This window comes from Echinops telfairi, unplaced genomic scaffold (genome assembly GCF_000313985.2).
Source record: "Echinops telfairi isolate 266 unplaced genomic scaffold, ASM31398v2 ScPeMD7_2565;HRSCAF=3150, whole genome shotgun sequence".
Lineage (NCBI taxonomy): Eukaryota > Metazoa > Chordata > Mammalia > Afrosoricida > Tenrecidae > Echinops > Echinops telfairi.
This window is the reverse complement of record NW_022106463.1, coordinates 7,258,709-7,283,238: the sequence shown is the minus strand read 5'-3', so window position 1 is coordinate 7,283,238 and position 24,530 is coordinate 7,258,709. Positions and strand designations below refer to the sequence as shown.

The 24,530-nt window shown below is 54.0% G+C and overlaps 1 protein-coding gene across 1 annotated transcript in view; it reads right to left on the bottom strand.

Moving 5' to 3' along the window:
- FLT1 (fms related receptor tyrosine kinase 1) overlaps positions 1-24,530 on the bottom strand; it is a 181,090-nt gene that overhangs the window by 9,326 nt on the left and 147,234 nt on the right. The window contains exons 20-28 of the mRNA XM_045293991.1: positions 17,893-17,997; positions 14,191-14,304; positions 12,023-12,111; positions 7,736-7,892; positions 7,167-7,264; positions 5,986-6,108; positions 4,294-4,405; positions 3,124-3,223; positions 51-156 (exon numbers count right to left, since the gene is read on the bottom strand). Coding sequence (XP_045149926.1) covers positions 51-156; positions 3,124-3,223; positions 4,294-4,405; positions 5,986-6,108; positions 7,167-7,264; positions 7,736-7,892; positions 12,023-12,111; positions 14,191-14,304; positions 17,893-17,997 — 1,004 coding nt within the window. The remainder of the gene's footprint in view (positions 1-50; positions 157-3,123; positions 3,224-4,293; positions 4,406-5,985; positions 6,109-7,166; positions 7,265-7,735; positions 7,893-12,022; positions 12,112-14,190; positions 14,305-17,892; positions 17,998-24,530) is intronic.

Sequence of the window (24,530 nt, the reverse complement as noted above, 5' to 3'; positions counted from 1 at the left end):
GCCCCCGCTCACTCTAAGACCAGGCGCTGGACTCGCAGCTGCGACGTTACCTGTTGCACGTTGGCTTGAAGCAGGTCGCCAAGCTTTCCCACCAGTTCTGCGAACCTGGGCCGCGCCTTCGGGTCCTTGTGCCAGCAGTCCAGCATGATCTGGTAGCTGTAGAGGCGGAGCGCAAGGGGACAGCTGGAGTGGCTGGCCTTGGGGAAGGTGGCCCTCGGACGGGCCATGCAGATGGGCAGCGGGTTTTGTAGGTTACGATTGGTATCTGCCCGTGTCTTTCCCACCGCTCATAAAAGGCAGCAAACACCTGGCTACCAAGGCAGGGTGCAAACCCTCCTGCCAGATGGCGAGGTCCGCGGTTAGGGCCCACTTGCCCCTCCTCGGGAGAAAGCTGTAGCTGCCGGGGAACATGGCCGTGCAGCCTTTGGAACACTGGGGAGCGGCTCTCTTCTGTCCCATTGAGTCAGATTGGGCCCGAAGGGCAGTGGGTGACTGCCAAGGGGGTAGCTGCCCCTACCGACTGCCCAACATTGGTATATTACTTACTCTCTTTGCTCTGAGAGGATCCCTGGTGGCATAAATGGTTAGGCTTTGGGATGTGATCCACAAGGTCCTCAGTTCAAAACCACTAGTTGCTCCAAGGGAGAAAGCTGGGGCTCTCTACTCCCATACAGAGTTACAGTCTCAGAAACTCACGGGGCAGTTCTACCTTGCCCTATAGGGTCGCCATGAGTCGGCATTGACTTGCTGGCAGTGCGTTTGGTTTGGCTTTGCTCTGAAGGCGTTGGGCTGCTAACCTCAAGGTGCCCAGAGGGAGGAAAGAGCTGCTCCCATGGGGATGGCAGCCTAGGAGACGGACAGAGGCTGTTTGTTCTACATGGTCCTGTAAGCGGGAACAGACCCGACGGCACCAAACCACCCCCACCCCCACTCAGTGAATGAAGGGTAGCCCCGAGCCCCCGGTGACCCGCTCTTAGAAACACAACGCTTTCCTGCCTGGTAGGGCATGGGGTTCAGGGGGTACTTCCTGGGAGGTGCTCAGCAGCCCAGGACCTCACGCCCTAGTCACTGAGTTCCGTGGTGTCCTTGACAAGTCTGGTCCAGCTTCTTCTCCGGACTTGGCTCCCTGCCAACGTCCGCTCACTGGTGACTGTTTGAGGTAGCTCTGTGAGCCGGCTGCTCCCTGGTCCTGGCTGCTAGGTCCTGTCTCCAGTTGCTATTTCTTTAAAGGTTGGAATCTTGTTTCTGATATCTGATTTCCTCTCCTTTGCCTTAAACTTGATGCAAACCATCCCAACAAACACCAAAGGAAGTGTGTGTGTGTGTGTGTGTGTGTGTGTGTGTGTGTGTGTGTGTGTGATCAAAACACCGGCTCCCTTATTGAAAGACATCTGATTAAACAGGCTCAGGTCGAGGGGCCAATGAAGCCATGGTTTTCACACCACTAAGAAAATAGGTTTGGTCAAGTAGAGGGTCCCGGTGGTGTGCGGGCAGGTTCACAGGGGAGGGCCATTGCTCAGGGCCCAGGAGCACACTGCTCGAGGCCAGGGCCAGATCAGGGCATCTGAGAAGTGCCAGCCAGCTGTGCTCTGCCTCACCCAGACCTTCCAGCAGCTTTCCAAGGTTGGGAGGACTCCCGGCCTCCCTCCCTTCCTCCCTCTCTCCCTCCTTCCTCACAGCTGCTGCTGACTTTGGAAAATTGGCAGACAGACTCCTGCCCTGAGCTGAGGACTTGGCCTTCTCTCTACCAGAAGCCTCTTTGGCTGCAGGTGCTAGCTGGGTGCCATGGAGGTCTGGTCCTGGAGATAGGTGGCGTTGACCTGACTTGGTATCCTTAGGGTTACCTGGCACCAGACCCTGGGCGAGGGGGAAACTGCCTGCGGGGTAGGGGGTGGACTCGGTGGGCTCGGACAGGGCACAGACTGAACTTTCCTAACTTACTCTCTCTGCCACTGAGACAGACGTTGGCAGTGCCTAGTGACCCTACAGGACAGGGTAGAATCTCCCCTGTGTGTTCCTGAGACTAACTCTGTATGGGACTAGATAGTTCATCTTTCTCCCTCGGAGCCGCTGGTGGTTTTGAACTGCCGACTCTGTGCTTAGCAGCCCAATGTGTAGCCACTACACCACAAGGGCTCCCTCCTACCTTATTAGCAATGGCCAAACCCAAACCCACTGCTGCTGAGTCCATTCTGACTCACTGACATTCTAGGGCAGAGCGGAACTGGCCCGCAGGGGTTTTGTGACTGCCGACTTTCCAAGTCCAAGTTGGGCACCGCACCACCGGGGATCCTGGAAGCCAGACCAAACTCATTGCCGACAAGTCGATTCCAACTCGAAGAAACTCTCCAGGACACAGTAAGATCCTCCCTTGGGTTTCCAAGACGGATCTTTGTGGGAGCCGCTGACCTCCTCTTTCTCCCTGCACGGCTCGTCAGCTGGCAGCACACTGAACCCCCCAAAATGCATTCCCTGACGCGGAGCTCAATTCGACTCACAGCAACTCTGCAGGGCAGCGTAGACCTGCCCGTAGGGTTTCTCAGATGGTCATTTTGGCAGTGAGCGTGCCTGCTTAGACCCTCTGCCACCTGTGCTCCTTCCAAGGCTGTCACCCTCGCTGTTGGCAGCAGCCTCAGCTTTCTCCCACATGAGCTCGTAGCCCGAGTGCTTAAGCACTGTGCCACCAGGCAACGCTCAGCACTGCTGGCTGTGGGCTAATCACGTCCTGGGCGGGGCCTCAGTTTCCTCCTTTCTCCCAGCCTGGAAGGTTCCCCCCTTCCACAGGGGGCTGTCTTCCCGCTGTGCGCTGGCTCTTTCTGAGTGGGAATTCCGGAGTTACAGTCTGGGAAACCCACGGGGCTACTTCTGTTCCTTTCTACAGGGTTGCCTTTACAGAAGCCAAGAGCCGCATCTTTCTCCCAGGGAAGGGCTGGTGGGAGGACTCTGAGCCTCACTTCTAGAACATTCTCCCAGCACAGCCCAGCCCCACAGCCCTGCAGACGTGGAGCAGGTGGTCAGAGGAGTTCTTTCATCCACACAGCAAGGCCACAAAGCAAGCACCATGGCCACCCCTCACCCCCCTGGGGAGTGTCCAGGTGGCAGAGGCAGGGTGCGGGGCCTCACATCTCCGGAGTCGCGTATTCAGGGGCCCGCATCCTCATGCCCTCCTTCAGGCGGCTGCAGAAGTCCTCGTCCATCTGCACCCCGGGGTACGGGGAGCCCCCTGCGGGAGGGAGACAAGGGTGAGGGCCAGGCTCTGGCTGGCGACACCCACTGGGTGGGCGGGTCTGTTGGTGCAGCGACCCGAAGCCACCAGCCGTTCCTGGCATGCAGTCCGGAGTACGAGTGTCCTCTGAGGGGTCTCTCCACTCCGGCTCGCACTGCAGCTGGTCAGCTTCTTGAGAAGCTAGCGGAGGGTGTCAGGCCCTGGGAGGACACCTGCCTCCGGGAGAGCACGGGAGGCTGCTCCCTGGTCGTCTCCTCGCAGAGCGAGGGGCCGGGGTGACGTGAGGCTGGGGGAAAGGTGGCCCGGGCTGTGGGCCGGGCCGACCTGAGGGGCTGGGGGCCCAGGACACGGTCTTGGGCAGGTTACTCTCCAGGACCCCTGACCTTCTCCTTGATGGGGACTCCTGACTGTGTGTGTTGGGGCTGCAGAGGTCGCTGGGTCTGGGCCAGGGGCTCCATCTTCGGGCCCTGAGGCCAGGTGTTGGTCTGTCTGCGGTCACCACAGCTGGAAGGAAGCAGCTGGGAGGTACAGAGCTGGCATCGAGTCACCTCGGGCCACGGTAGCCGCCAAGTGGCTTTCAAAGACTGGAAGCCACAGGTGCCTGTCATCGAAAGCAGGGCAATGACTTCCACACATGACAGGAAGCCGGAGAGGTCTCTGTGCCTGTTACTAAGAGCTGCTGCGACCAGCAGGCACGGGCTTGGCAGAGGCTGGCGGGCTCCTGCAGACACACGTGGGCTCCTGTGGTGCTGTGTGGGGCCTGGGAGGGGGCGGCCAGCTGCCCGCATTCACGCTACTGCAAATGGCCTAAGTACAGCCCAGCTCTCAGAGGCTACTGAGCGGCGGGGGGCAAGAGGGTAAGAAGGAGGGTGCTTGTGGGGACGGATGAAGAGGCTGGGGGTAAGGGTAGCCAGGCCGACTGGTGCGCCCCACTCAAAGTCGCCATCTGTGCAGGTGGCCCTCTGAGGGGCCTCACACCTCCTTCAGGGGTCCTGCTGCTCTGAAGGCAGGCGGGCGGGTAGGCCCAATGGGGTCTCTCCATCTCCCCCCTCCACCCCCCCACTTACCCAGAGAGAAGATCTCCCACAGCAAGACGCCGAACGACCACACGTCGCTCTGGGTGCTGTAGATTTTGTCAAAGATGGATTCGGGGGCCATCCACTTCAGGGGAAGCCGAGTCTAGGAAAGGACCAGGGGCCATGAGCGTCAGGGCCAGCCAGGGGGGTCACTTCCCAGGGCAGCCCGACCTTCTGGACAGAGACAAAGTGGGGGCCTGTGTCGTTACGCTGCACGAGGGAGATGCGAGGGGACTTAACAGGAGTTCGTGGGGAGATGGAACGAAAGGACAATGGGCTTTTTCTAAACCTCTCAGAGGCCCACCTGGTGGCCACTCTTCAGGTCCCTAGGAGACCACACCCGGTCCCTCAGCACCTCTGTTGGACATGTCCTGACCCTGAGCTTGTAAGAAATCCTTCTCCCAACACAAGCTTGTGCTCCAGCCAGCCCTCTGGCCCTGCTGCCTCTTGTCGATTCCGGCTCACAGCCATTCCACAGGACAGAATTGCTCCACAGGGTTTCCCAGACCGGACATCTTCACGGGAGCAGACCGCCTTGTCTTTCTGCTTTGGTGCAGCGGGTGGGGTTGAACCTCTGAGCTTGAGGTTAATAGCCCAACCGTCAACCCATGATGCTACCAGGACACTTCAAAATCCGAAACCAAAGCCTTGCTATGACAGTCCGAGTCTAAAGGACCGGGCAGAGCTGCCCCAGGGGGTTTGTAGCTGAGACTTAGTGGAAGCAGGCGGTCACATCTTTCTCCTGTAGGGCGGCTGGTGGGTTCCAGCCCCTGGCGTTTGGGTCGGCGGCCAAACACTTTAACCTCTCTGCCAACTCGCCATCCGCTCCCTGGGAGGAAGATGAGGCAGTCAAGATGCCCATCTCAGAAACCCCATCCATAGATGGTGGCTACGGTTGGAACCACCCCGTGGCAAGGGGTTTGGGACGGTTTTCAAGTGTCCAAACAGCCTGCCTCCAATGGCACACGGCAGACATCCCAGGGAGCGCGGTCTACACCATCTTAGAAAACCAGGATTGTGGTGCATGCCTGCGTGTGTTCCCAAATATGGTCTTGGGACCAGGTGTCTAGACACTTCTTAGGAATGCACATTCTCGGATGCCACTACAACAGGGGCGCTGGGCCCACGCAACTCGGCCTCAGGCCTGCGCTGACCACCTCCACCGTGGAGCCCTCTTCAGCACTGGACATTAGCTGCAGGCCTCGGGATGGGCCAGATAAGAGAGGACACGGAGGTCACCCGCCAAAGTGAAAAATAACACAGTGTCCAAAAACAAGCCAGGACGAGCCAGCGGGGACACGCTAGGCATGGCCACGCGGGAGGCGGACAACTTCCTCCCCTGGGAGACCCCCCACCCTTTCCTGAGGCACGGCCACCTGCGGAATCAATCATCCGGGTTTATCTGAGGGGAAGAGTCCAGACTGTTCTCTCCGGAAGCAGAGGGAACCCCCGCCCCCAGGAGCCAGCGTCAGGGAGGGAGGATGGCCTGGGGCTCCCACCAAGCCCCTCTGAGAGGAGTGGCGCCGGCATCACGGGAGGAGCCACCTCCATGTGCCCCCACACACAGCCTCATGGGGACTGCTGATCCACACAGGCCGCAAGGGCTGGTTTTCAGGGCCCACTGCCCGGGAGGTGCAAATCTTTGGGAAACGAGAGGGACATCAGCGAGTCAAGTCCACTTACGTCACCCTTCCTCACGTAGTCGGGGTTCTTATAAATATCTCGGGCCAGGCCAAAGTCACAGATCTTCACCACATGATTCTCCGACAGAAGAATGTTCCTCGCGGCCAGGTCCCGGTGGATGCACTGTAAGGAGACCAGACAGTCGTTATGTCCGGTGTCTTCTCCGGGCTATCCGTCCTAATCCCAGGAGCCCCTCCCTCCACGAGGTGTGAAGGAAGCCACCCTCCATGGGAAGTGGCCCAAAGGCCACGGGCATCTCAACATTGCCTGGGGTTGCTGGTCTGAGGTCCAGCCTGCTGGGCCACCACTCTGGGAAGCTGGGGTTTCTGAGTGAGCACAGCCTCCCCACTGCGTGCCCCCACCCCCACCCCCCATCTCTTCTGTTCAGTTGTTGAGATCAGAACTCTGATCTTGCTACAACTTCGTGGAGGAATCCAAGTGGGTAGAACACCCCTAGTCCTCATTCATCAACCATCTGTTAGCTGACATTTCGAATTCCCGACGACAGCTGAACCCTATGACCCGACCCTGTGTGCATTAGGGACCTGTGGGCAGTAATGTGTGGCCAGGTGCCATGTGAAGGCAGAGGGGCACTATCTGATGGTTCAGGCTGTCAGTTGCCTGGGCCACAGTCCTCAGGGCTTGGCAGTTCAATGAGGCCACTATGGAACAATGGAAGGTGGCAGCCATGGGAGGTGGCCATCCCGTGTGTTGTGATCCGAGGTGGCCATGCACTGATAAAGTGGGGTGTCAGTCTTCACACACTGACCCGCTCTTTGCAACCTCACCAGCCCGGGCAGTGAGGGGTGGGTAGAGCAGAATCTCTCCAGTGCAGTGCCGCAGCACTAGCGTGGCGCAGGTCCTCGAGGGGCGAGGTGGAGAAAGGCAGGCAGATTAGCCTGGTCCTCAAGCCTGCGAGGTCTGCCCGTGGGATCCAGTTCGACCCACTAGAACTCCACACTCATCATTCTGAAAACCCTCGGGGTGGGGGGTGGGGAGGCTCTTGGGCCTGTTGACAGAATGCAGGCATGTGTTGTTTCGCTTACTCTGCATGGAAGAACGCAGCCCCGAGCGAGTCCTCTTACAAGCAGATCTGCATAGCAAAGGTGTGTGTGTATCCCTGGGAATACCCACGTGGCCAGGACCAGCAACGAAGGAAAGCAGTCAAGGGCAAGGCTAACCTTTCTGGAAGACAGAAACTCCATGCCGCGGGCCACTTGGAAACTGTAAGAAATCAGATCCTCCATCGTGATGGGTTCCTTGTAGAAGTCGTCGGAATCTGGAAACCAATAGACTGTCACTGTTTCGTACAGGCGCTTGTTACCCCACCCTGTCCTGGGTCATTGGAACCATGGTGGCAGAACATGGAACAAACCAGCAAGTGGGTCAGAGTTCATTTTCAAGAGCATTCGGGTTTCAACATGAACATCCCAGATTTTTCCAGGCCTCCAGCCCACTTTGCCCAAGCACAGGGTGTGTGTGTATGTGTGTGTGTGTGTGTGTGTGTGTGTGATAACCCATTAAGACCCACACAGGCCTGAGGGAAGACGATCCTACAGTTCCCTGTCAAAATTAGTAACTCTGTAAATAATCTTAATTCAAATCTTATCTTTTCAGGACATTACCCGGCGAGTCTCCCACGGATGTTTATTAGGGTGATAAATATGAAAAAAAAAAAAAAAAGGCCAGAGATGCACAGTATGTTGTAAAAATATCTCCGGCTGTAGGGCAGGAAGGAACAGATACCTACCCTCCTCTTCCTCCAGATCACTCAGGCTCTTTTCTTCCTGGAACCCCGAGCTGGCCAGGCTCTCGCTGCTGGTGATGCTGTCCAGCCGTGGCTTCTGGTCTTGGTCTCGGTCTGCTTCCAGCTGTTCCTTCTTAGGCTCCACATGTAATGCTGCATCCTTCAAAAAGACCCAGAAGGTCACCGATAAAGGGGGAACTGGGCCCTCAAGCCGGTGACAGCCCGAGTCGGGAGAGCGCCCTTTCACAAAGCGGGTAGTGGGTTGAGCGGCCAGGGTCCTACGGTGGCCTGTCACCTGGCTGTTCTGCTCTTGACTGGGCTCGACAATGACTTAGGTAGATGCGAGAAATATGAATGGGGGGCTGGTGCTTCCTGAGAGCTGACTCTGTGAGAGATAGTGCAGGAAGAACCCGACGGAGGGTCTCCCCACTTAAGCGTCCCGACAACTGGGTGGAGAAGTCAGGTAGTCAAGGCCACACACAGCTGGTAGATGGCCAGGCGTGGGCCCAGGTTTCACCGACTCTGAAGTTGCCACTCTACCCCACACAGCATCTTGTGAAGGACAGTGGGGACACTGGCAAAGGGCAGCATCATGGTTACCACCTCACTGCTCTTGCCCCCCTCCCACTTCCCACGTTTCCCCTGCGTGGTGGCTAGTGTGGAGCACAGGCAGGAAGGTGCACTGGCTGGACACCCCACGGCATCGAGTTCCTGGGCCTGCGGACCCGGGCCCAGTCTGGGAGGGCGTCTAGGTTAAATGGCACAGCACAGTTCATCAGGATAATGTTCTCCATTCCGGTTTGGTGAGGAGCATGGGAGGTTTGAAAAGCTCATAAGGGGCTTGTTTTCTCCTGTCTGGGGCAACAGGCAGTGCAGGGCAGCAGTCTCAGGGAAACAACAAATCCCACGGCTGGCCGCCCATGGGGACCACAGCTGTCTCTCCTCTGAGACCAGAGGCACTAGGCAGTGCCCAGCTACCACTACTGGCCATCCCGTAGATGGTACAAATCCCAACCTACATGCCCGGAGGTCCCCATCTGGGAGTCAGAGAGGCTGTGTCTTTGTAACAGTAGGGAGGCAGGATTCCTGTGTAGGGTGGGTCTTGATCCATGGAATCTGTTAGGAATGACTGAAGGGCATATTAAGCAACCTAAGTGGGGAAGGGAGATGCCAAGCACGTGGAACTCTCCAAGGAACCAGGGACCAGAAGGTGCGGACACAAGGATTTCCCACAGCACCCACACAGGCAGAAAGGGGCGCCCCGAGTTCTGACTTGCAATTCCTTTCTGGGTGTCGGAAGACACCTGCTGGGGTATCTCTGTTAAAGCAGCCCCAGGGGACCCTGACCAGGGGGCTTGCCTGGCCCAGCTACGGGTGTGGCAGCGAGGGAAGGATCTAAACGCCCTTCTTCCCCGGGTTTTCCCTAGAAATGTGGGCGTGAAGCGGGCACAGTGCTTCCACTAGAGGGCACAGTGGGAGCAGCAAGCAGAGGACGGAGCAGGCAGTGCAGGGGAGGCATTCTGAGGGAGGCCAGGGGGTGAAGCTGCTGGTCTGAAGAGAGCGAACGACCTTCCTGGGCAGCAGGAAAGCAAAGGCCCACCTACCGCACCCCATCCCCAGGAGAGGCATCTCACAGAAGCTGTTAGCGCGTCTGAGGCAGTGAGATTTGCTTCTGCTCTGTGGAGGCACTGCTGTCCACCACAACTTCCGGGCCAGGAGACAGCAGGGAAGGAGAGGGCTGGCCAGACCTGAGACAGGCACGTTCCCAGCTCCGAGCAGCCTTCACAGCCAGAGCCCATCTCCAAGGACCAGACCTCCAACTCAGGTCCCAGGTCCCTTACCCACTTCTCGACCGTACATTCAGCTTTGCTTATCCGCCACTGTTTCTGCTATGTCTCAGGGGACGTACTGAACGTTTAAGACTGGCGGAGTGGAGTGAGTTTATGACCAGCGACATGGAAGGATGCTAACAAGTTCATTTGAGAAAAGAAACCCGTTTCTGTCTCTGGGAGTCGGGGTCTCCTTCACCAGTCTCTCTGATACACAGCCAGGCCTCCTCCCCGACAAAGGCTCGGCTCCACCGAGCTGCTTCGCAGGGAGGTGTGTCATTAAATATAGCCGGAGAAGGAAGCCTGGCCACCAAAACAAAGGACGCACGAACCCAAACGTTCCATCCTGCCCAGGTCCCTGGGGTGTTCCGCTGGCTCAGTTCTTTCTGAAGCCAGTCCAGGAGCATGGGGCTGGAGGGGGCTTGTCCTGCCCTGAGCCCCAGGGTGCCGTTCTCCACTTGTTCTCGTTTTATCTTTTCCCATCATCCAACGAGGTGCGCAGAAAGCACGGGATGGCAAGTCCACCGTGCTGGGCTCTTTGGTCTCCTGGAGTTACCTCACTAGGGCGGGGGCGGGGGTCCCTATGCCAGGCTCAATGTTTCGGGGCATTTCTGTGCAGGGAGAGTGCGAACTAGCTGGTCAGAAAGATGCATTTCAGCGTCTAGATGCTCAGGATTGGAAGCCACGACTGAAAACTGAGGAAAACACGTTCCCATGTACTGGTCCCTTCAAACACCTGGGTTTGGGTTTCATCCCACTTTGGAGAGAGGAGAGGAAAGGTCAGCCGGTCAGTGGCTCTTGTGTGCACGCCATCTTAAGACAGAGGACAGGGATGGCCATCCTTCTTGGATGAGGCATCTCTGATCCACCGTGCACATCCAAGGACTCATCCACCTTCAGTGACCCTGTAGGGCAGAGGAGAGCTGCTCCGTGGGGTTCCAGACCAAATCTCGACGGGAGCAGACAATCTCATCTTTCTCTTGAGGAGTGAGCGGCTGGTAGGTTTGAACCACTGACCCTTGGGTTATTAAATCAGTGCTTACCCCATTGGGCCACTAGGGCTTTCTATCTTAGTGGGTCAGTGATGATGATACCGATGGTTGGCATTTATTGAGGATGCAACTAACCAACTTCGGATTCTCCAACCCATCCAGTGAGGTGGATGAGTTCCACTTATTCAAGGAGGAAATGGAAGCTCTTCAATGAGAGGCTGAATGATTTGCTCACGGTCTCAGATCCCATGATCTTTAAGTCCCGTATAGATGGGACTTACACGCCAGAAGTCTGATACTGGGTCTGAGAGCTTCCCCTTCACCCTACACAGCCTCAGCACCAATGCAGCGCAGCGCCAGTTAATCATGTTGAACTGGGGTCATCTCCCAGGCTTGTCCAGCTGAGAAGCGGACACAGAAGTGGTGCACAAGCAAAATGTGACGACATTCTTTCTTCTCCATTGTTATCTCTTTTAAGTTTTGTTGGCCTTCGGGTCTTGAATCTAGGAGTATTTTCAAAGACACACAGCTGTGTTTTGATGCATAAAGCTGGTCTGGGAATGTGGGCAGGATGAGATGGTGGTGAAGGTGTGGGGACGTGCAGAAATGAGGAGAGGGCAGCGGGAAAGAAAGGAGATGGTTTCTAACTCTGGACCCATCACTGGCCGGCTGATGACTGCCACATCACTCCATCCTCTCTCGCCGCCATCGACTTGATTCGGACTCATAGGGAGAGGAGCACTGGAGGGGTGCACTGCCCCTGTGAGTTTCTGAGGTGTGACTGCAGAGTGGAAACACTTTCTTTCCTTTCTCTCTCGGAGCGGCTAGTGGGTTTTGATCTGCTGACCTTGCGATTAGCAGCCCAGCGTGTTACCTGCTATGTCAAATCTAACAAACGGGGACAATTACATATGAGGGGTACCCCCCCAAAATCAAACAAAAACCGGAAAAAAGCTCCGTTGGGTGGAGCTTTCCTAGTACCCCTTTTTTCCTGCTAGACGAGCAAGGATGGAATCGCAGATTGACAAATGTATTAAGTTTCATGGGCAGTACTTTGAAGGTGATAAGGTGTTTTGTTAAAAAACCACATAGTTTTGGAAAAAATTGCATTTTTTTTTCTTTTGGGGGTACCCCCTTGTATGTTACCACCTTCTTTCAAGAAGCAAGCAATGCATGTGAGTGCATACGCATGCCTGTATGCTCATGTATGTGTATGTATGCGTGTTTCTCCTTAAGTGTATATGAGCCCCCAATAAAATGATTTAAAAGAAAATAAAACATACGACGCTAGAAGAAAAGTGTCTTTAAACTCCCTGTCACTGTGCACACTGGGACTGTGTTGACCACACCAGCGTGGCCCAGAAGGGCACAGGCGGGGGAGAAGGGAGGGCGAAGCATTTCCCTTTTGGCCGGACAGGAAACTCCGTGGTATCCTTCCGAATGCGTCCGACCCTTTGCGGCTGACTTACCTTGTTTAGAAAGAACAAGTCCCGTTTGCTCTTGAGGTAGTTGGACAGATTCCCATACTTGCAGTATTCCACAATCACCATCAGGGGCCCTGGGGCGAAAACAGCACGCGCTCAGCCACCCCCAGCCTGCCAGCGGTTAGAGGGCCGAAAGCAGTCCGTTCTTAGGGGTATTCTGGGAGGGAGGGGCCAGGGATGCAATTTAGGGAAGGGAGGCTCCTGAGTCGGGTGGTCTTTCCCATTTCACGAGAGCAGGAATTTGCCAAAGTCCAAAATCCAAACTCATGGCCACTGAGTCAACACCGACTTATCGGAACCTTAGAGGACAGGCCCGATCTGGCCCTGTGAGTTTCTGAGACTGTCATTCTTTACAGGAGTAGAGAGCCTCATCTTTCTCCCACGAGAGGCTGGGGGTTTCCAACTGCGGGCCTGGTCAGTCAGCAACCCGGTGGGTGGAACCACTACACTATCAGGGCACAATAAGTACTGGGACAGGCAGTGTGAGCAGGCAGGTGGAGGGCAGGGCCCAGAAGACAGTAGAAGAAAAAGGCGAGAGAATTTCTAGGAGGGAGAGGTGCACTTGCCTGGGCTTCTCACTGTGACTACCCAGCACCCACCCTCCCTGCCCTCGCCAGACCCCTAGGGCAGGGGCCTTGGCCACTGCCACACCAGCTCTGGCACAGACAGCAGGCTGGTCCCTCTGATCCCTCGCTCCCCAGCAGGCAGCAGCCTCAGTGTCTGCTCAGAGCTGGCCTGCGAGAGGGTCTAATGCAGAGAAGCAAGAGCACATAGTTGAGGCTCTGTGGGCCACGTGGCTACTCCATCCTGCCTCTGCGGTGCAAGAGATGCTACCTGAATACGACTGAGTGTCAACAAAACGGTGAGGATTCCTCTCATTTCTCCCACTCAGCTAGGCTAAATGGCCCAACCAGTGCAAGTGCGGATAAACCCACCGCCGCTGAATCACAACGTTTCCACGGCTGTAAACCTCGACTGGAGCAGCCAGCTTCGGCTTTCTGCAGGTGGTTTTGAACCACCGACTTTTGCGATTGGCAGCCCAGTGCCTAGCCTGCAGCGCCACCAAGCTCTCTCGGTAGTGGGTGGGGGTGAGCTTCATTTGCTGACCTTGCTGACCCTTGATTCTAAGGGAGTCCCACTCTGGGTCCGAGAGACGCCCCAGTCCCCTTCTTCCCACCCTCTGCAGTGGGGCTGGGCGGGGCGGCCTAGATCACGAAGGACCACTTCCAGGTCAATCGAGCGTGACCCGGAGCTGCTTCACCCGCTCCTGCCCGAGGCATGCCGGGAGGAGAGGGGAGCCACAGCCCCCACCGAAGCTCCGGGAGAGGCTCGCGGGAGCCCAGGCCTTAGCCGGCGAGGGTTTAGGGTTATGGTGACTTGAAAGTGGCTTCTGGGCGTCCTCACAGCGTCTCTGCCCGCAGGACCTCAGAATGGACGTCGTCTGTCTGGACGGGCACCGTCTCCCCACCACCCGGCGCATGACGTGCCAGTTTCCACGTCGACAGGCCTCCCCGGGGCTCAGGGACGCAGCCTGAGGTGAGCTGCCCGTCCCACGGGCGCCAAAAGGAGACCCCTGCGGGGCGGAAGGTGTGGGGCGCGCTTCCGGTGGGCCCCAGGAGTCCGGCCTCCGCCCCTCCGCGACGCCCCTCTTTTCGTCCCCGCCCCCCCGGCCTTAGCGGGGGAAGAAACACCACGAGAAGGTGCTGGGGCCCTCACCCGTAAGGCACTGCCCTGTCCCCCCTGGACGCAGGGGTCAGGCCTGCGTGCGTCACGGGTATGGAGGGAAGGTGGTGGTTGTTGCCCGGGTCACCTCCTCTTGGGAGCCCCCCAGGAGTGCTTCCCACCCGTAGGCCAGGCCTTCTCGGCTTGCCGGTGGCCACGGCACCCTCGCAGTCATCCCCAGAGAAACCTGCCCCTCCCCGCCCTCCATGCGTGGCTGTGAGCCGGTGCAGCGGGAGGGAAAGGGAGTCTCTGTTTTCACTGCCTGCGCCAGGGGGCATCCTGCAAGGGGCACAGGGGACTCCCCCCGGCAGACAGGAGCTGTTCTTCTGGGGGTGTCGGGGGCCGGGACCAAGAGCTCGAGCTGCCCGTCGGGGGACTGTGCTCCGGCACGGACATGGGAAGCCGGAGCCGGGCCCACCTTCCTCCGTTACCTCCTTGCTTGGTGCAGGCTCCCAGCAGGTTGACCACGTTCAGATGGTGGCCGATGTGGGTCAGGATCTTGAGCTCGGTCATCAGAGCTTTGTACTCGCTGGCAGTGGCCCCCTCTGGGTGAGAAGCAAGGAAGAATCAGGGGACGGGACAATGGGGCTCTTTCCGCTGCAGGCGGCATTCCTGCCCTCCTTGTTTGTTCGCGCACGGCCGGTCGCTTCGCGGACTTCCCTGCATTCTGCCCAAAGGCTGCGTCTCCAGACTGTTTTTGTTCCTCCCACCCTCCTAAGCCAACATCCTTTTGATTACAGTAAGGCCCAGAGCAGTGGTGGGTTAGTCACTGGACATTTCCTCTCAGTGGGCCCTGTCCTGTCAGCAATGCGCTGACTCAGAGCTGGGCTTCTGTGAACGTGCCTTCCAGAGGTTTCCCTCCTGTCAGAACTGGGCAGGAGGGACTCACCAGCAGGGGGGGCGGGGTGCATCTCCAGCTTTCCCACTTGCAGGGTCACAAGGAAGGGGACACCAGGGGCCTGCCAGGCTCGAGTGGCCACTTCTGTAAACATCTTTGCAGTGTGTCATTCTTTCCCTGTAACCTCTGCCACCCTAGGGTGGAAGGGTCCAAGGGTTATCTGACATCCTGAGCATCCACAGGCCTCCGAGAGGCCCAGGGCTCAGCAAGGTTATCAGCCCGAGAACTCGCAGGGTCTAAAGTTTGTTCTCCCTGTTGGTTCTTCTTTGTGAGCGTCTGAGGCATTAAAACAAGTTGAATTCCTTATGAACCATCAGTCAGAATGGAATGGATGGTAATGGTGACACCTTAGACGGTGCCGCCAGTGTCTGCAGAGAAATTATTTGTTCCCCAGAAAGTGAATCTACTGCGTAAACGTTCACCTTGAATGCAAATGCATATATAAGACAAGAGAAATAATTTTAGATCGTAAAAGAAATAGAATCAAAACGATTTCAGAGAAATGGAAGTAAAAGACAATAGAAAATTCCTGAGAGTTTTCTGAAGTCTCCCCTCCCCCCATATAACCCTGCTGTAAAATAGTCCAAAAATAGTAGTAAAAGTAATAAAGTAGTAAAATCTACCCCAACCTAGGTATGTTATCTCAACCCTATATGCCCATCACTGGTCCAGTTTTTATTTATTTATATGTGTATTTTACATAGATGATGAGTATATATAGGAGGGGGAACTTTATAGAGTATGTGGGAAATGGCATCTTTCCATGAACATTTTGAAGCCCCTCATATATAACCTCCCACACACATGTAAAGGGTATGCACTTACAGATCCCATATGCATGTATATATACTTATAAGTGAGTTTGGGTTTTTTTAGAACTTGCTTCTTTCTCCCTTTTCAGTATTATCTGAGACTACATATTTCTTTTACTAAATTGAAATGGCAATCCTTAATATAGATCAGTTTTTCCCAAAGTGGCAGTGCTACCCCCTGGGGAGTGGGGGCACTGGCCTGGTGGAGGCGGGGCTGTGAAAGCAGCTCCCTTCACTGTATGCTGGCTGTTGGCTTTAAGACAAATGGTTTCATTGTCAGGGGGCCACTGAGTAGCGTTTTGTTTTTTTCCCTCAAGAGGGTGCAGTTGGCCAAATCTGTTTGGGGACCTAGGATGGAGGGCCTGCAGACGAGCCACGTTTAGTCTCTGCAAGCGTGCAAGCATTGGTCGGACAGAGCCCTGGACGAGGGTCAGAGGTATGTGCAGCTACCATTATACTAAGCACCAATCAGGTGTTTCCAAAACACAAATCATTTTTTAATAATTGCCAGATTGACTCCAGAAGGTTTCCGGGGCCTGGGGGCTGACTCACAAGAGACACTCAAATGAACACCAGGATCACTGCTCTTGTTTCTGACATGGCGTTAAGGGCCCCAAGGTCATGGTTTCCGCTCCGGGGCCTTTGAAAGAGCGTCTGACTCGTGACCTTTGTTTGACATCCTGACTTTTCTACTAGTTTTTTCTAGTTCGCTCTGAAACAGATGGCTAACCAATTTAAGCAAGAACGTGGGACGAGAATAGCTGTTTTGTTTTAGTTTAGGAATTTTACACAGCGATCTGTCATCTTTCTCAATGTATGCTAATGGCTTCACAAGAAGATGTGTGATCATGAAGATATTATACATTATTTCTGCGTAACATAAAAAAGTAAGTCAAACAACACATCCCCCTTCAAATCCATCAGTCTGCCCAGAGCAGTTAGGCTCCTTCATCACAAGGCAAACCCAGACTGTGTGACTCATACTGTGCCATGGGCGGGCAGGACCATAGGACTCATGTGGGACCCACACTGGACCAGCATGGTCGTCAGAAGTGCGTATCTTAGAGACACAGGGCATGGCAGGGAAGAAGCCCGGCTGAGGAATTGGATGCTTCCAGACTTGGTTTTGGATGACATCTCGGTTGGGTCCTGGTTGCTTTAGAAAGCAGGCCAGGGTCATTTTGAGAACTTAGGCACTACCTGCTGTTCCTAGCCCTGTTTTCTGAGGAATTGGGGGGAGTGTTCTGACTCAACGGTGGAGGAAGCCTTACTCAGGCGTGGAGTGGCCTCACAGCTGAGCCCTCTCTCCTCATCTGCCAGCTGGGCAGACTCCTCTCCTACCTCACCAGGGTGTGCAGAGAAGATAAGGGTCCACTGATATACTGAAGTCCAGCCTTGTGCTCGCTCACACGGAAGATATACCAATGCCCCCTTCTCCTCAGAGTTCTTTTGGGGGAGGGGGCTGGGGGAAAATGCTGGATGAAAGAATTCCCACAGGTCGGTCTGTCGGTCATGGTCTTGGAAATCCACCTCCAACAAAAGTCCTGACCTGTAAAGGGTAATGCCCTTTCAGGTAACATGGAGCGTTTTAGCTGGGGACTTCCCTTGACCGGGACAGCCTTTTGAGGTAGAACGTGGGGATCCCTGGGGCATTTTAAAAGGGTGGGCTCAGCTCTGGAAGGAGGTTAAGAACGTAAGTTTCCCCACAGAAACGGTACTTTCTTTTAGTGTCTGTGCTGCGGGCCTGCTGGTTTGGCCTCCGAATCCCTGGCTGTGTCTCTGAACATTTGAAGAGGCAAAAACAACCCTGTGGGCTTTTTGTCCTGTATCTTTTTGATTTGGGACCCTTAAAATGAGTTGGGGTGATATGTGAGGAAATGAAGTATTTTCTGTACTTTGAAGGACATAGGCCTGCTTTAGAGTGGCCATGTCTTCCAAGATAAGAGATTCCGGCCTTTCTATGACTTGTTAAGAGGAACTGTTTTATGTTGGGGGCTTGACAATATATGAGAGTCGTGCCTCTTGATCCACTGGATTGGTTCAGTTGCACTTTGGTAGCTAGGTCAGGCCCATGCTAAGCCTTTGTGAGCTGTCGTGTGTTGTGGAGTTTCCATTACATCGTCACAGTAGATCGTTCCAGCATGTCAGCCGGCTGAAGTCACCGGGAGGGGAGAGTTTGAGATGTGAGAGGAGAAATACCTTTGAGGTGAGAGAGACCATTTCCCGTAGGAGAGTCCCTGATTGCTCCATTTACAAGGTTTATTCTGAGCGGGGCTGGCCTAATCTAAACCTTCTGAAGCAAAGGACCTCCCAGCAGTTGAAGGGCAGAGACAGTGTGTGTCTGTCCCCAGGCTGCTTCGCACAGACATTTAGGAAAGCAGAGCGGTGGCGGGGCCACGGAAGGCCAGCGACAGCACACATACCTTTCAGCATTTTCACAGCCACCGTCCGGCATGTGGGTGATTTCTTAATGCCAAATGCAGATGCTTGGACCACTTTCCCGAAAGCCCCTCTGCCAAGGGATTTGCCTACAACGAAAAGAAGACATTGATGGTTCATGGCCAGCCGGGAGGGCAAATTTAAGTCTTTCTCAGGAAATAAAACCCTTTTTAAAAGCCTTTGCCTAGGCTAACAAACTTCTGAGGACAAGAACATTTAGCCCTCATAGTATTTTCAGAATATGTTTACTATCGAGGAAGAAGCAATGCCAGCGGATACCATTCAACTGCCTAGTCAAACTCTTCCAATATGTGGCTCTATTTTGGACATGGGGTGGGTTGCTTTGTTTGTTCTTTAGCAACAACAACTTGATGTTTCCTGGAACCACCTCTCTTCTGTCCTCAGTCTAGGTGGTTCAGATGGGTTGACCCAACCTAGGTTTATAGGTAGACATGTCATTCAGATCTGATCAATCAGCACGGCCCATTTCCTTGACCACGGTGTTCACAAGCCCACTTCAAGAACGACCTTATAATTCTTGTTGATCCAGTGGTACTCAACCCGAGTTCAACTGATCTGTGGGAAAAAAACAGCGCTTTGCTGAGGTTGCTAAGCTTTGCAGATGGAAAGCTCAAACCAGTAGGCCCACCACATGGAAGAAGCCAGCCTAAAGACGGAAAGACTTGAGTCCTGATGACATTTGTTTATGCCCCTGGATCCAACCGTGCCTGAAGCTAGTATAGCCCCTGCACCTTTCAGTTACGTGAACCAATAAATTCTCTTTTTTGCTTTAAAAGGCAAAACAAAAACCTTTGCCTATGCGTGGATACAAAGCAGAGGGTCAGCAACAGAGGAAGACCCTTCACGAGACGCAGTGCCAGTGACTGTGACAAGGGGGTCAAACGTAACCATGTGAGGGTGGCACAAAACTGGGTAGTGTTTTGTTCTCTCACATAGAGTCCCTATGAGTCGAACTGAGCCCATGGTACCTTACAACGTGTGTGTGTCCTATAGCTTTGAATGGAACTGCTAATGAGCTGATCCCAGAAGACCACAGCAAGGGACACATTTCTAGGGTTTCTTTCTAAGAACTCTCCTGTGTTTATGAGCCCCTCAGACCGTCATAGCCAGGGGAACCCCCAGAGGCCTTGGGTGCAGTAGGTGGCCGATTTTCTTCCCATAGAGGTTACACCAATTCTCAGGGGACCTCCTCCATTGTTCCATTCCCCTGGGACCAAGCCTGCGTGGGACTGACACCCGTTTCCTGATGGCCATTTTTCCTTATCACTTTTCAGCACAGAGGGAGAAATGGAGAATGGTAGTTACTACTCCTGGTTGGAATACTTCATTGCTTAAAATTCGCTGCAGTGTCATTTCCTTCCTTTCCAGGAAAAATACTCCCAGTCTTTTCTAACATTTCCCTATGTCCTTACTATTTGACTATCACCTTCTGGAAGTCATTTAGACCACAGAGAGGGAGCTGCCAAGGGCAACAACTACACGAGGTTCCTGTCATGGTACTTTGAAACCCTGGGACTCTTTGTCCTGCCACGATGACGGTGAACCGGTCTCTTTCCCCACTTTTTCATGAGACAGCTTGACTCAGAGGCCTGAGAACGACGTGTTCGTTCTTGCCAGTACCCGGCCCAGTGACTGGCACATAGAAACCCAAATAGTCCACTGCCCTGACCTATAAGCAACTCCCTAAGACCGATTAGAACTGCTTCTTGAGGTATCTGAGCCTGTAAATCTTCACAGGAGCCGACTGCCTCATCTTTCCGCCTCGGAGTGGCTGGTGAGTTTGAACTGCTGACTTTGCTGTTAGCAGCCCAACACTTAATCCCTTGGACCCACAGGGTTCCTCGACCTGTAGAAAGTCTTGCATACAGAGGGAAGATCCCCTTTTGGAGACTTATGGGATGTCCAAAGAGAGTCTCATGCTGCCGTAAAAACAAACAATCTCACTGCCATCGAGTCAGTGCGGTAGGACAGGGTAGAACTGCCCCGTGAGTTTCCGTTACTGTAACTGTTTATGGGAGGAGAAAGCCCGTCTTTCACCCAAGGAGCGGCCGGTGGTTTTGAACTGCCAGCCTTTCAGTTTGCAGCCCAACTCATAACACTAGGCTACCCGAGCTCCGTCATGCCATCATAGGAAGTGGGACCTGATGCCCCCGTGGGTTACTTCAGCTGCTATTTTGATGAGGGGACTTCCTCTTGCCCATCAAGAAACAGGAAGCTAACCAGAACTGGAGAAGCACCAGGCCTTGAGCGATGACAAAAGGAGGGGGGAGCTGAAGATGGCTTCTTGGCTGTTCTGAGGGAAAATACTGAACCAACCCATCCCTCCCCTGATCCGAAGCCCAAGGCAGCAGTTAGAGCGTTAGTGGAACACAACCCCTCCGCTCTTCCCGGGGCCTTTTCCTCAGACTGGACCTTCAGTGAATTAGCCTAGCTTCCTTCCTTCCACGCACTCCAATCTCTCCCCTCAAAGGACAGAGCTGCTGTTGGGCTTTTTTTAAGTTTCTTGTAAAGTGTGTGACAAAGCCTTCCTGCTTCATCCTCTAAGAACCTTTATACTTTTATAGCCAATGACTCAGTAACACGGGAGCCCTGGCGGTAACAGTAGCGAAGCGCCACTAATGAGAAGCTTGGCGGTTCAAGCTCAGCCGGCTCTGTGGGTTAAAAGGACAGCCTAGGAAACCCTATGGGGTAGTTGTGTCCTACAGGGTCACCGTGAGTCGACTTGATGCCAGGCGCCAAGGTGCCTTTGCCTCTGCCCTGGAGCCCTGGTGCCATCATGGGTGCCAGCTGCAACATCAGGAGACCACCAGCCACTTGGAGGGAGAAAAGGGGGACTTTTACTCCCCCCAAACAGGTCCAGTCTCAGAAATGGAGGGGCAGTCAAACAGGTCCAGTCTCAGAAATGGAGGGGCAGTTCTTCCTTGTGCTATAGGGTCACTGTGAGTTGACCTTGACTCAATGGCAGTGAAAGAGATGACGCTTTAGTTTCTGTCACTATCAACCTAGAACCTGGGGAACGTCAACTCCCCACAGAGTCACGGGGGCCTTTCTGCTGCTATGTCTCTGCGAGTATCGGTCGGTCTCCAGTCTCAAACAAGTTCTGTTCCTAAGGATGTTTTCGAATCGCACCATTACATAAAGCACTAATGCCACTCAGTCACACGTTTCTCAGTATACAGTGTACCTTTCTGTGCATAAAAACATCAAACACTTCCAGATACACGGAAACATCTGTAGTCTCATCAAACATCCCCACCCTCCATAGGGTTTCTGAGACTGTAAAGCTTAGTGAGAGCACACAGCCTCATCTGTTCACTTGGAGAGGCTGGGGGGTTTGAACTGCCAACCATGCGGTTAGCAGCCCAGTGCCTTTCCTACAGCATCACTTTACTACAATAACAACAACAATATGGTTTGGGTGGGCGTTGTAAAGTAGCACCCATTTGTTATTATCAGCCACTGTAACTTTTAATATGATAGGCCTTGTGGGGCTTGGTTCGTAACCTCGGTTGTAAGTTGGATGTTCATTGGTTATCTGGGGGCTGCCTGTAATTCACAGGGCACACTCTGCATTTGCAGGGAACAGTGGCAAAAGTGAAAGTTTTTTTCTGTGGACAAACATGCACCAAGTATTAAAGCTCATCTTGCCCCAGAGCATGCAGCCCAGGAGGGGCTGTTGTCTCTGCTTGCTTCTTTTGGTCCAACTGCCCAAGGAATACCAGAATATGGCTTGGCAGGTCACTGCTAGGTGGTGGATGTCCAGAGCAGGTCCAGGAGGCAGTAGCCGGTCCCTTCTCCACACTTGTAAATACTGGTAAAATTAGGGTAGAGACCTGTTCCTTGAATGGGGTGGGGGGTGGGTGATGGCAGCAGAGGAACAACACTGCTCTTCTGTAATGCGTTCTCCCATCTTGGACAAAAGTGTCCCGAGCCTGAGAAATCACAGTAATCTCAGTCTTGGGAGCCCTCGACGTAGACTGCAGACTCTGGCTTTGCTTCTTGGGGGAGGCAGATTCCGTTCCCAGTCCACAACTCCAGCCCCCACACTTGCATTCCCGCCTGGCCGTCAAAACAAACTGTGTTTTAACAAGTGTTTGGGGACTTTGTTTCTCTCAGTGCGAATGAGTAAACCCATTCCCACTTGGCGCCCTCCAGTCTTCGCTCTTCACTCTCTTGGAAGCAGGACGATGGCCTTGTAAAACAGCATGAAGCGATTATGGGTGCTTTCATCTTTCTGATGACCCCCCATGGTTCCAGTTTTAGGGGAGCCCAGTCGCATTGGACTTGACCTGACCTGACCCTGCTTGTTCCTTAAAACCATTTTTGGTGTTACCTAGAATGCCACTTGCTGTTCCAGAGCGGGCTGGGTCTTCATCAGACAATGCAAAGATACCAGGATGTCTCCAAGAAGACTGGCTTGGCTCCCTGGGGCTCTCGGGAGAGTGCATGGCTGGTCTTCCAAAAGGCAGCACCAGCCCAGGCACCAACCACTTGCCAGATGCCAGGCTCCCTTGGTCGGGTCCCATAGTAGGTGATTCTGACTTTGAAAAATGATTTTGTTAACAAAGAGATGCAATGTCAGACTTTCTCCCCACCTTCAAGGATGACCTTACCATGGCTGAATTCTCTCTAGGTTGTGTGAAGTATCCCAAACAACACAGGCTGCTTTTGTCCCTGGATCTCAGGAATTCCAATGGTAGCAGCACCTTTGACCCACACTCCCAACTGCATCCATCTATCAAGCACTATCAAGTGCTGACTTCCATCCCTAGGGCTGCTGATAGTGACCAAGAAAGGAGACGCTGCTGAAATGGAATTCAGCCTGGTGTGTGTGCGTCTCTGTATTTACAATTCCGTTGTAATTCAGACAGGGCTCTGGATGGGAGAAAGACAGGGCTTTCTACTCCTGTAAGGACTTAGTTTCGGAAGCCCACAGGAGCAGTTCTAGCCTGTCCTATAGGGTCGCTATGAGTCAGAATTAACTCGATGGCAGTGAGTTTGGTGTTTTGTTTTTTACCAACCCATGCATACTCTTGGATACTTTCCCCTCCCAGACACCATGTCAGATGACCATCAGCCATTTTCTGGGTTAAAAAGCAACACCCCAAAAAAACAACAGCGCAAGTGCTTGGGCCTCCTTGCAGCCTGTCTCTGGCCCTTGAGTCCAGACAAAAGACAAGGGCGATTCGCTGTGCTTTCTCTCACCCGTCAAAGAGTTCAAGTGGACATGGGCCAAACCATTGCGTCTGCAACTCTGGGAAGGGATGGAATGATAAGAAAAATCCCCAACAAGAGAACTTGGTGAAGTGGAATGATCTGACCCTGTGGAGCCCCAAGGGAGCTCTGCTGTGAGGTTTGGCAGTCTCTCTGGACCTGACACGGATCACAATGACACTAGGTCAAGGAACGCGGAGATGGGATGGGAAGTGCATGTGCCCTGGACTGGGAGAAGCTTCTCTTGTTGTGACTAATAACCCTGCAAACCAGTGGGAATGGCCCACGGACGTGGGAAAACAACCCTGCATCCCCTGCCAAGGTCACCGAGGGGCTGAGCGAGCCGCTATACAGCGCTATACAACGCTATACAGCGTTGACTTGTAGAAGGACCTCAGCCAGTGTGTCATCTGCCCTTCACTACTCCCGTTGATCTTACATCAGCCAGTCCTGGCTTTCACGCATCTCTCTAGCTTCTTACTGGCTACCAAGATTCTCCCACAGGCCAACAGAACCCGCTCTCGGTGCCGGTTGTTCTTGGATAAGGCGATGTGTTAGCCACCCTTCTTTCTTGGGTCGTATGCAGTGAAACCAGATCATTCCAAGACCCAACAGATACAAGGAAAGCCATGCCTCCTTGTGGTCCTCTCAACACCCTTCACCCCACAGTAGTGTGTGTGTGTGTGTGTGTGTGTGTGTGTGGGTGTGTGTGTGTGAGATGGGTGGGACAACAGGGGATACGGTTGAATATGGAGCCACAGGCTCTTTTCACTGGGAGCGACAAGCAAAGATTCCAAAATCTGTTTTCCTAGTTCCAACTCCTAATGACTCTGGCATACACAGTTGGGAGTGGAAAACTTTTAGAAGCCACAGTCCAAATATTTTGGACAGGGAGGGTAGTTGAGGATCCAATTGTTTTGGAGCACCACAGGCTGGAGATGAATTTGCCTAGTGACGTCTCAATGGGAGGAACCGGGGTAATTGGAGGGAAAGCACAGGGGCCTGGTGTTTACCGCAGCTACATTACCTGGGAAAAAACAACAGTCCTGACTTTGAAAGTGAAACAAAACGAGCCTCCTGGGATTGTGTGTGTGTGTGTGTGTGTGTGTGTGTGTACGTATATTCCAATACCCAGAGAAACTCCGGGTATATCTTGTGTGTTCTTGTTCATGGGGTTTGAAAAAATAAAAATGTCGGGGGACGTGTATGCCACCAGAGAGACACCATTTTAACCATTTTCGCAGACGGCATAGCATTTGGTGATACTGAGGACGCCCTTCAAGTGGTGCCACCATTTGCTCTGTCCCTTTCCACTGTCTCCTGCCACCATCAAGAGCCCCCAGCTTCCCTAATCTTGCCAGCCAAAAGACTCCTTGCTCAAAGCAGG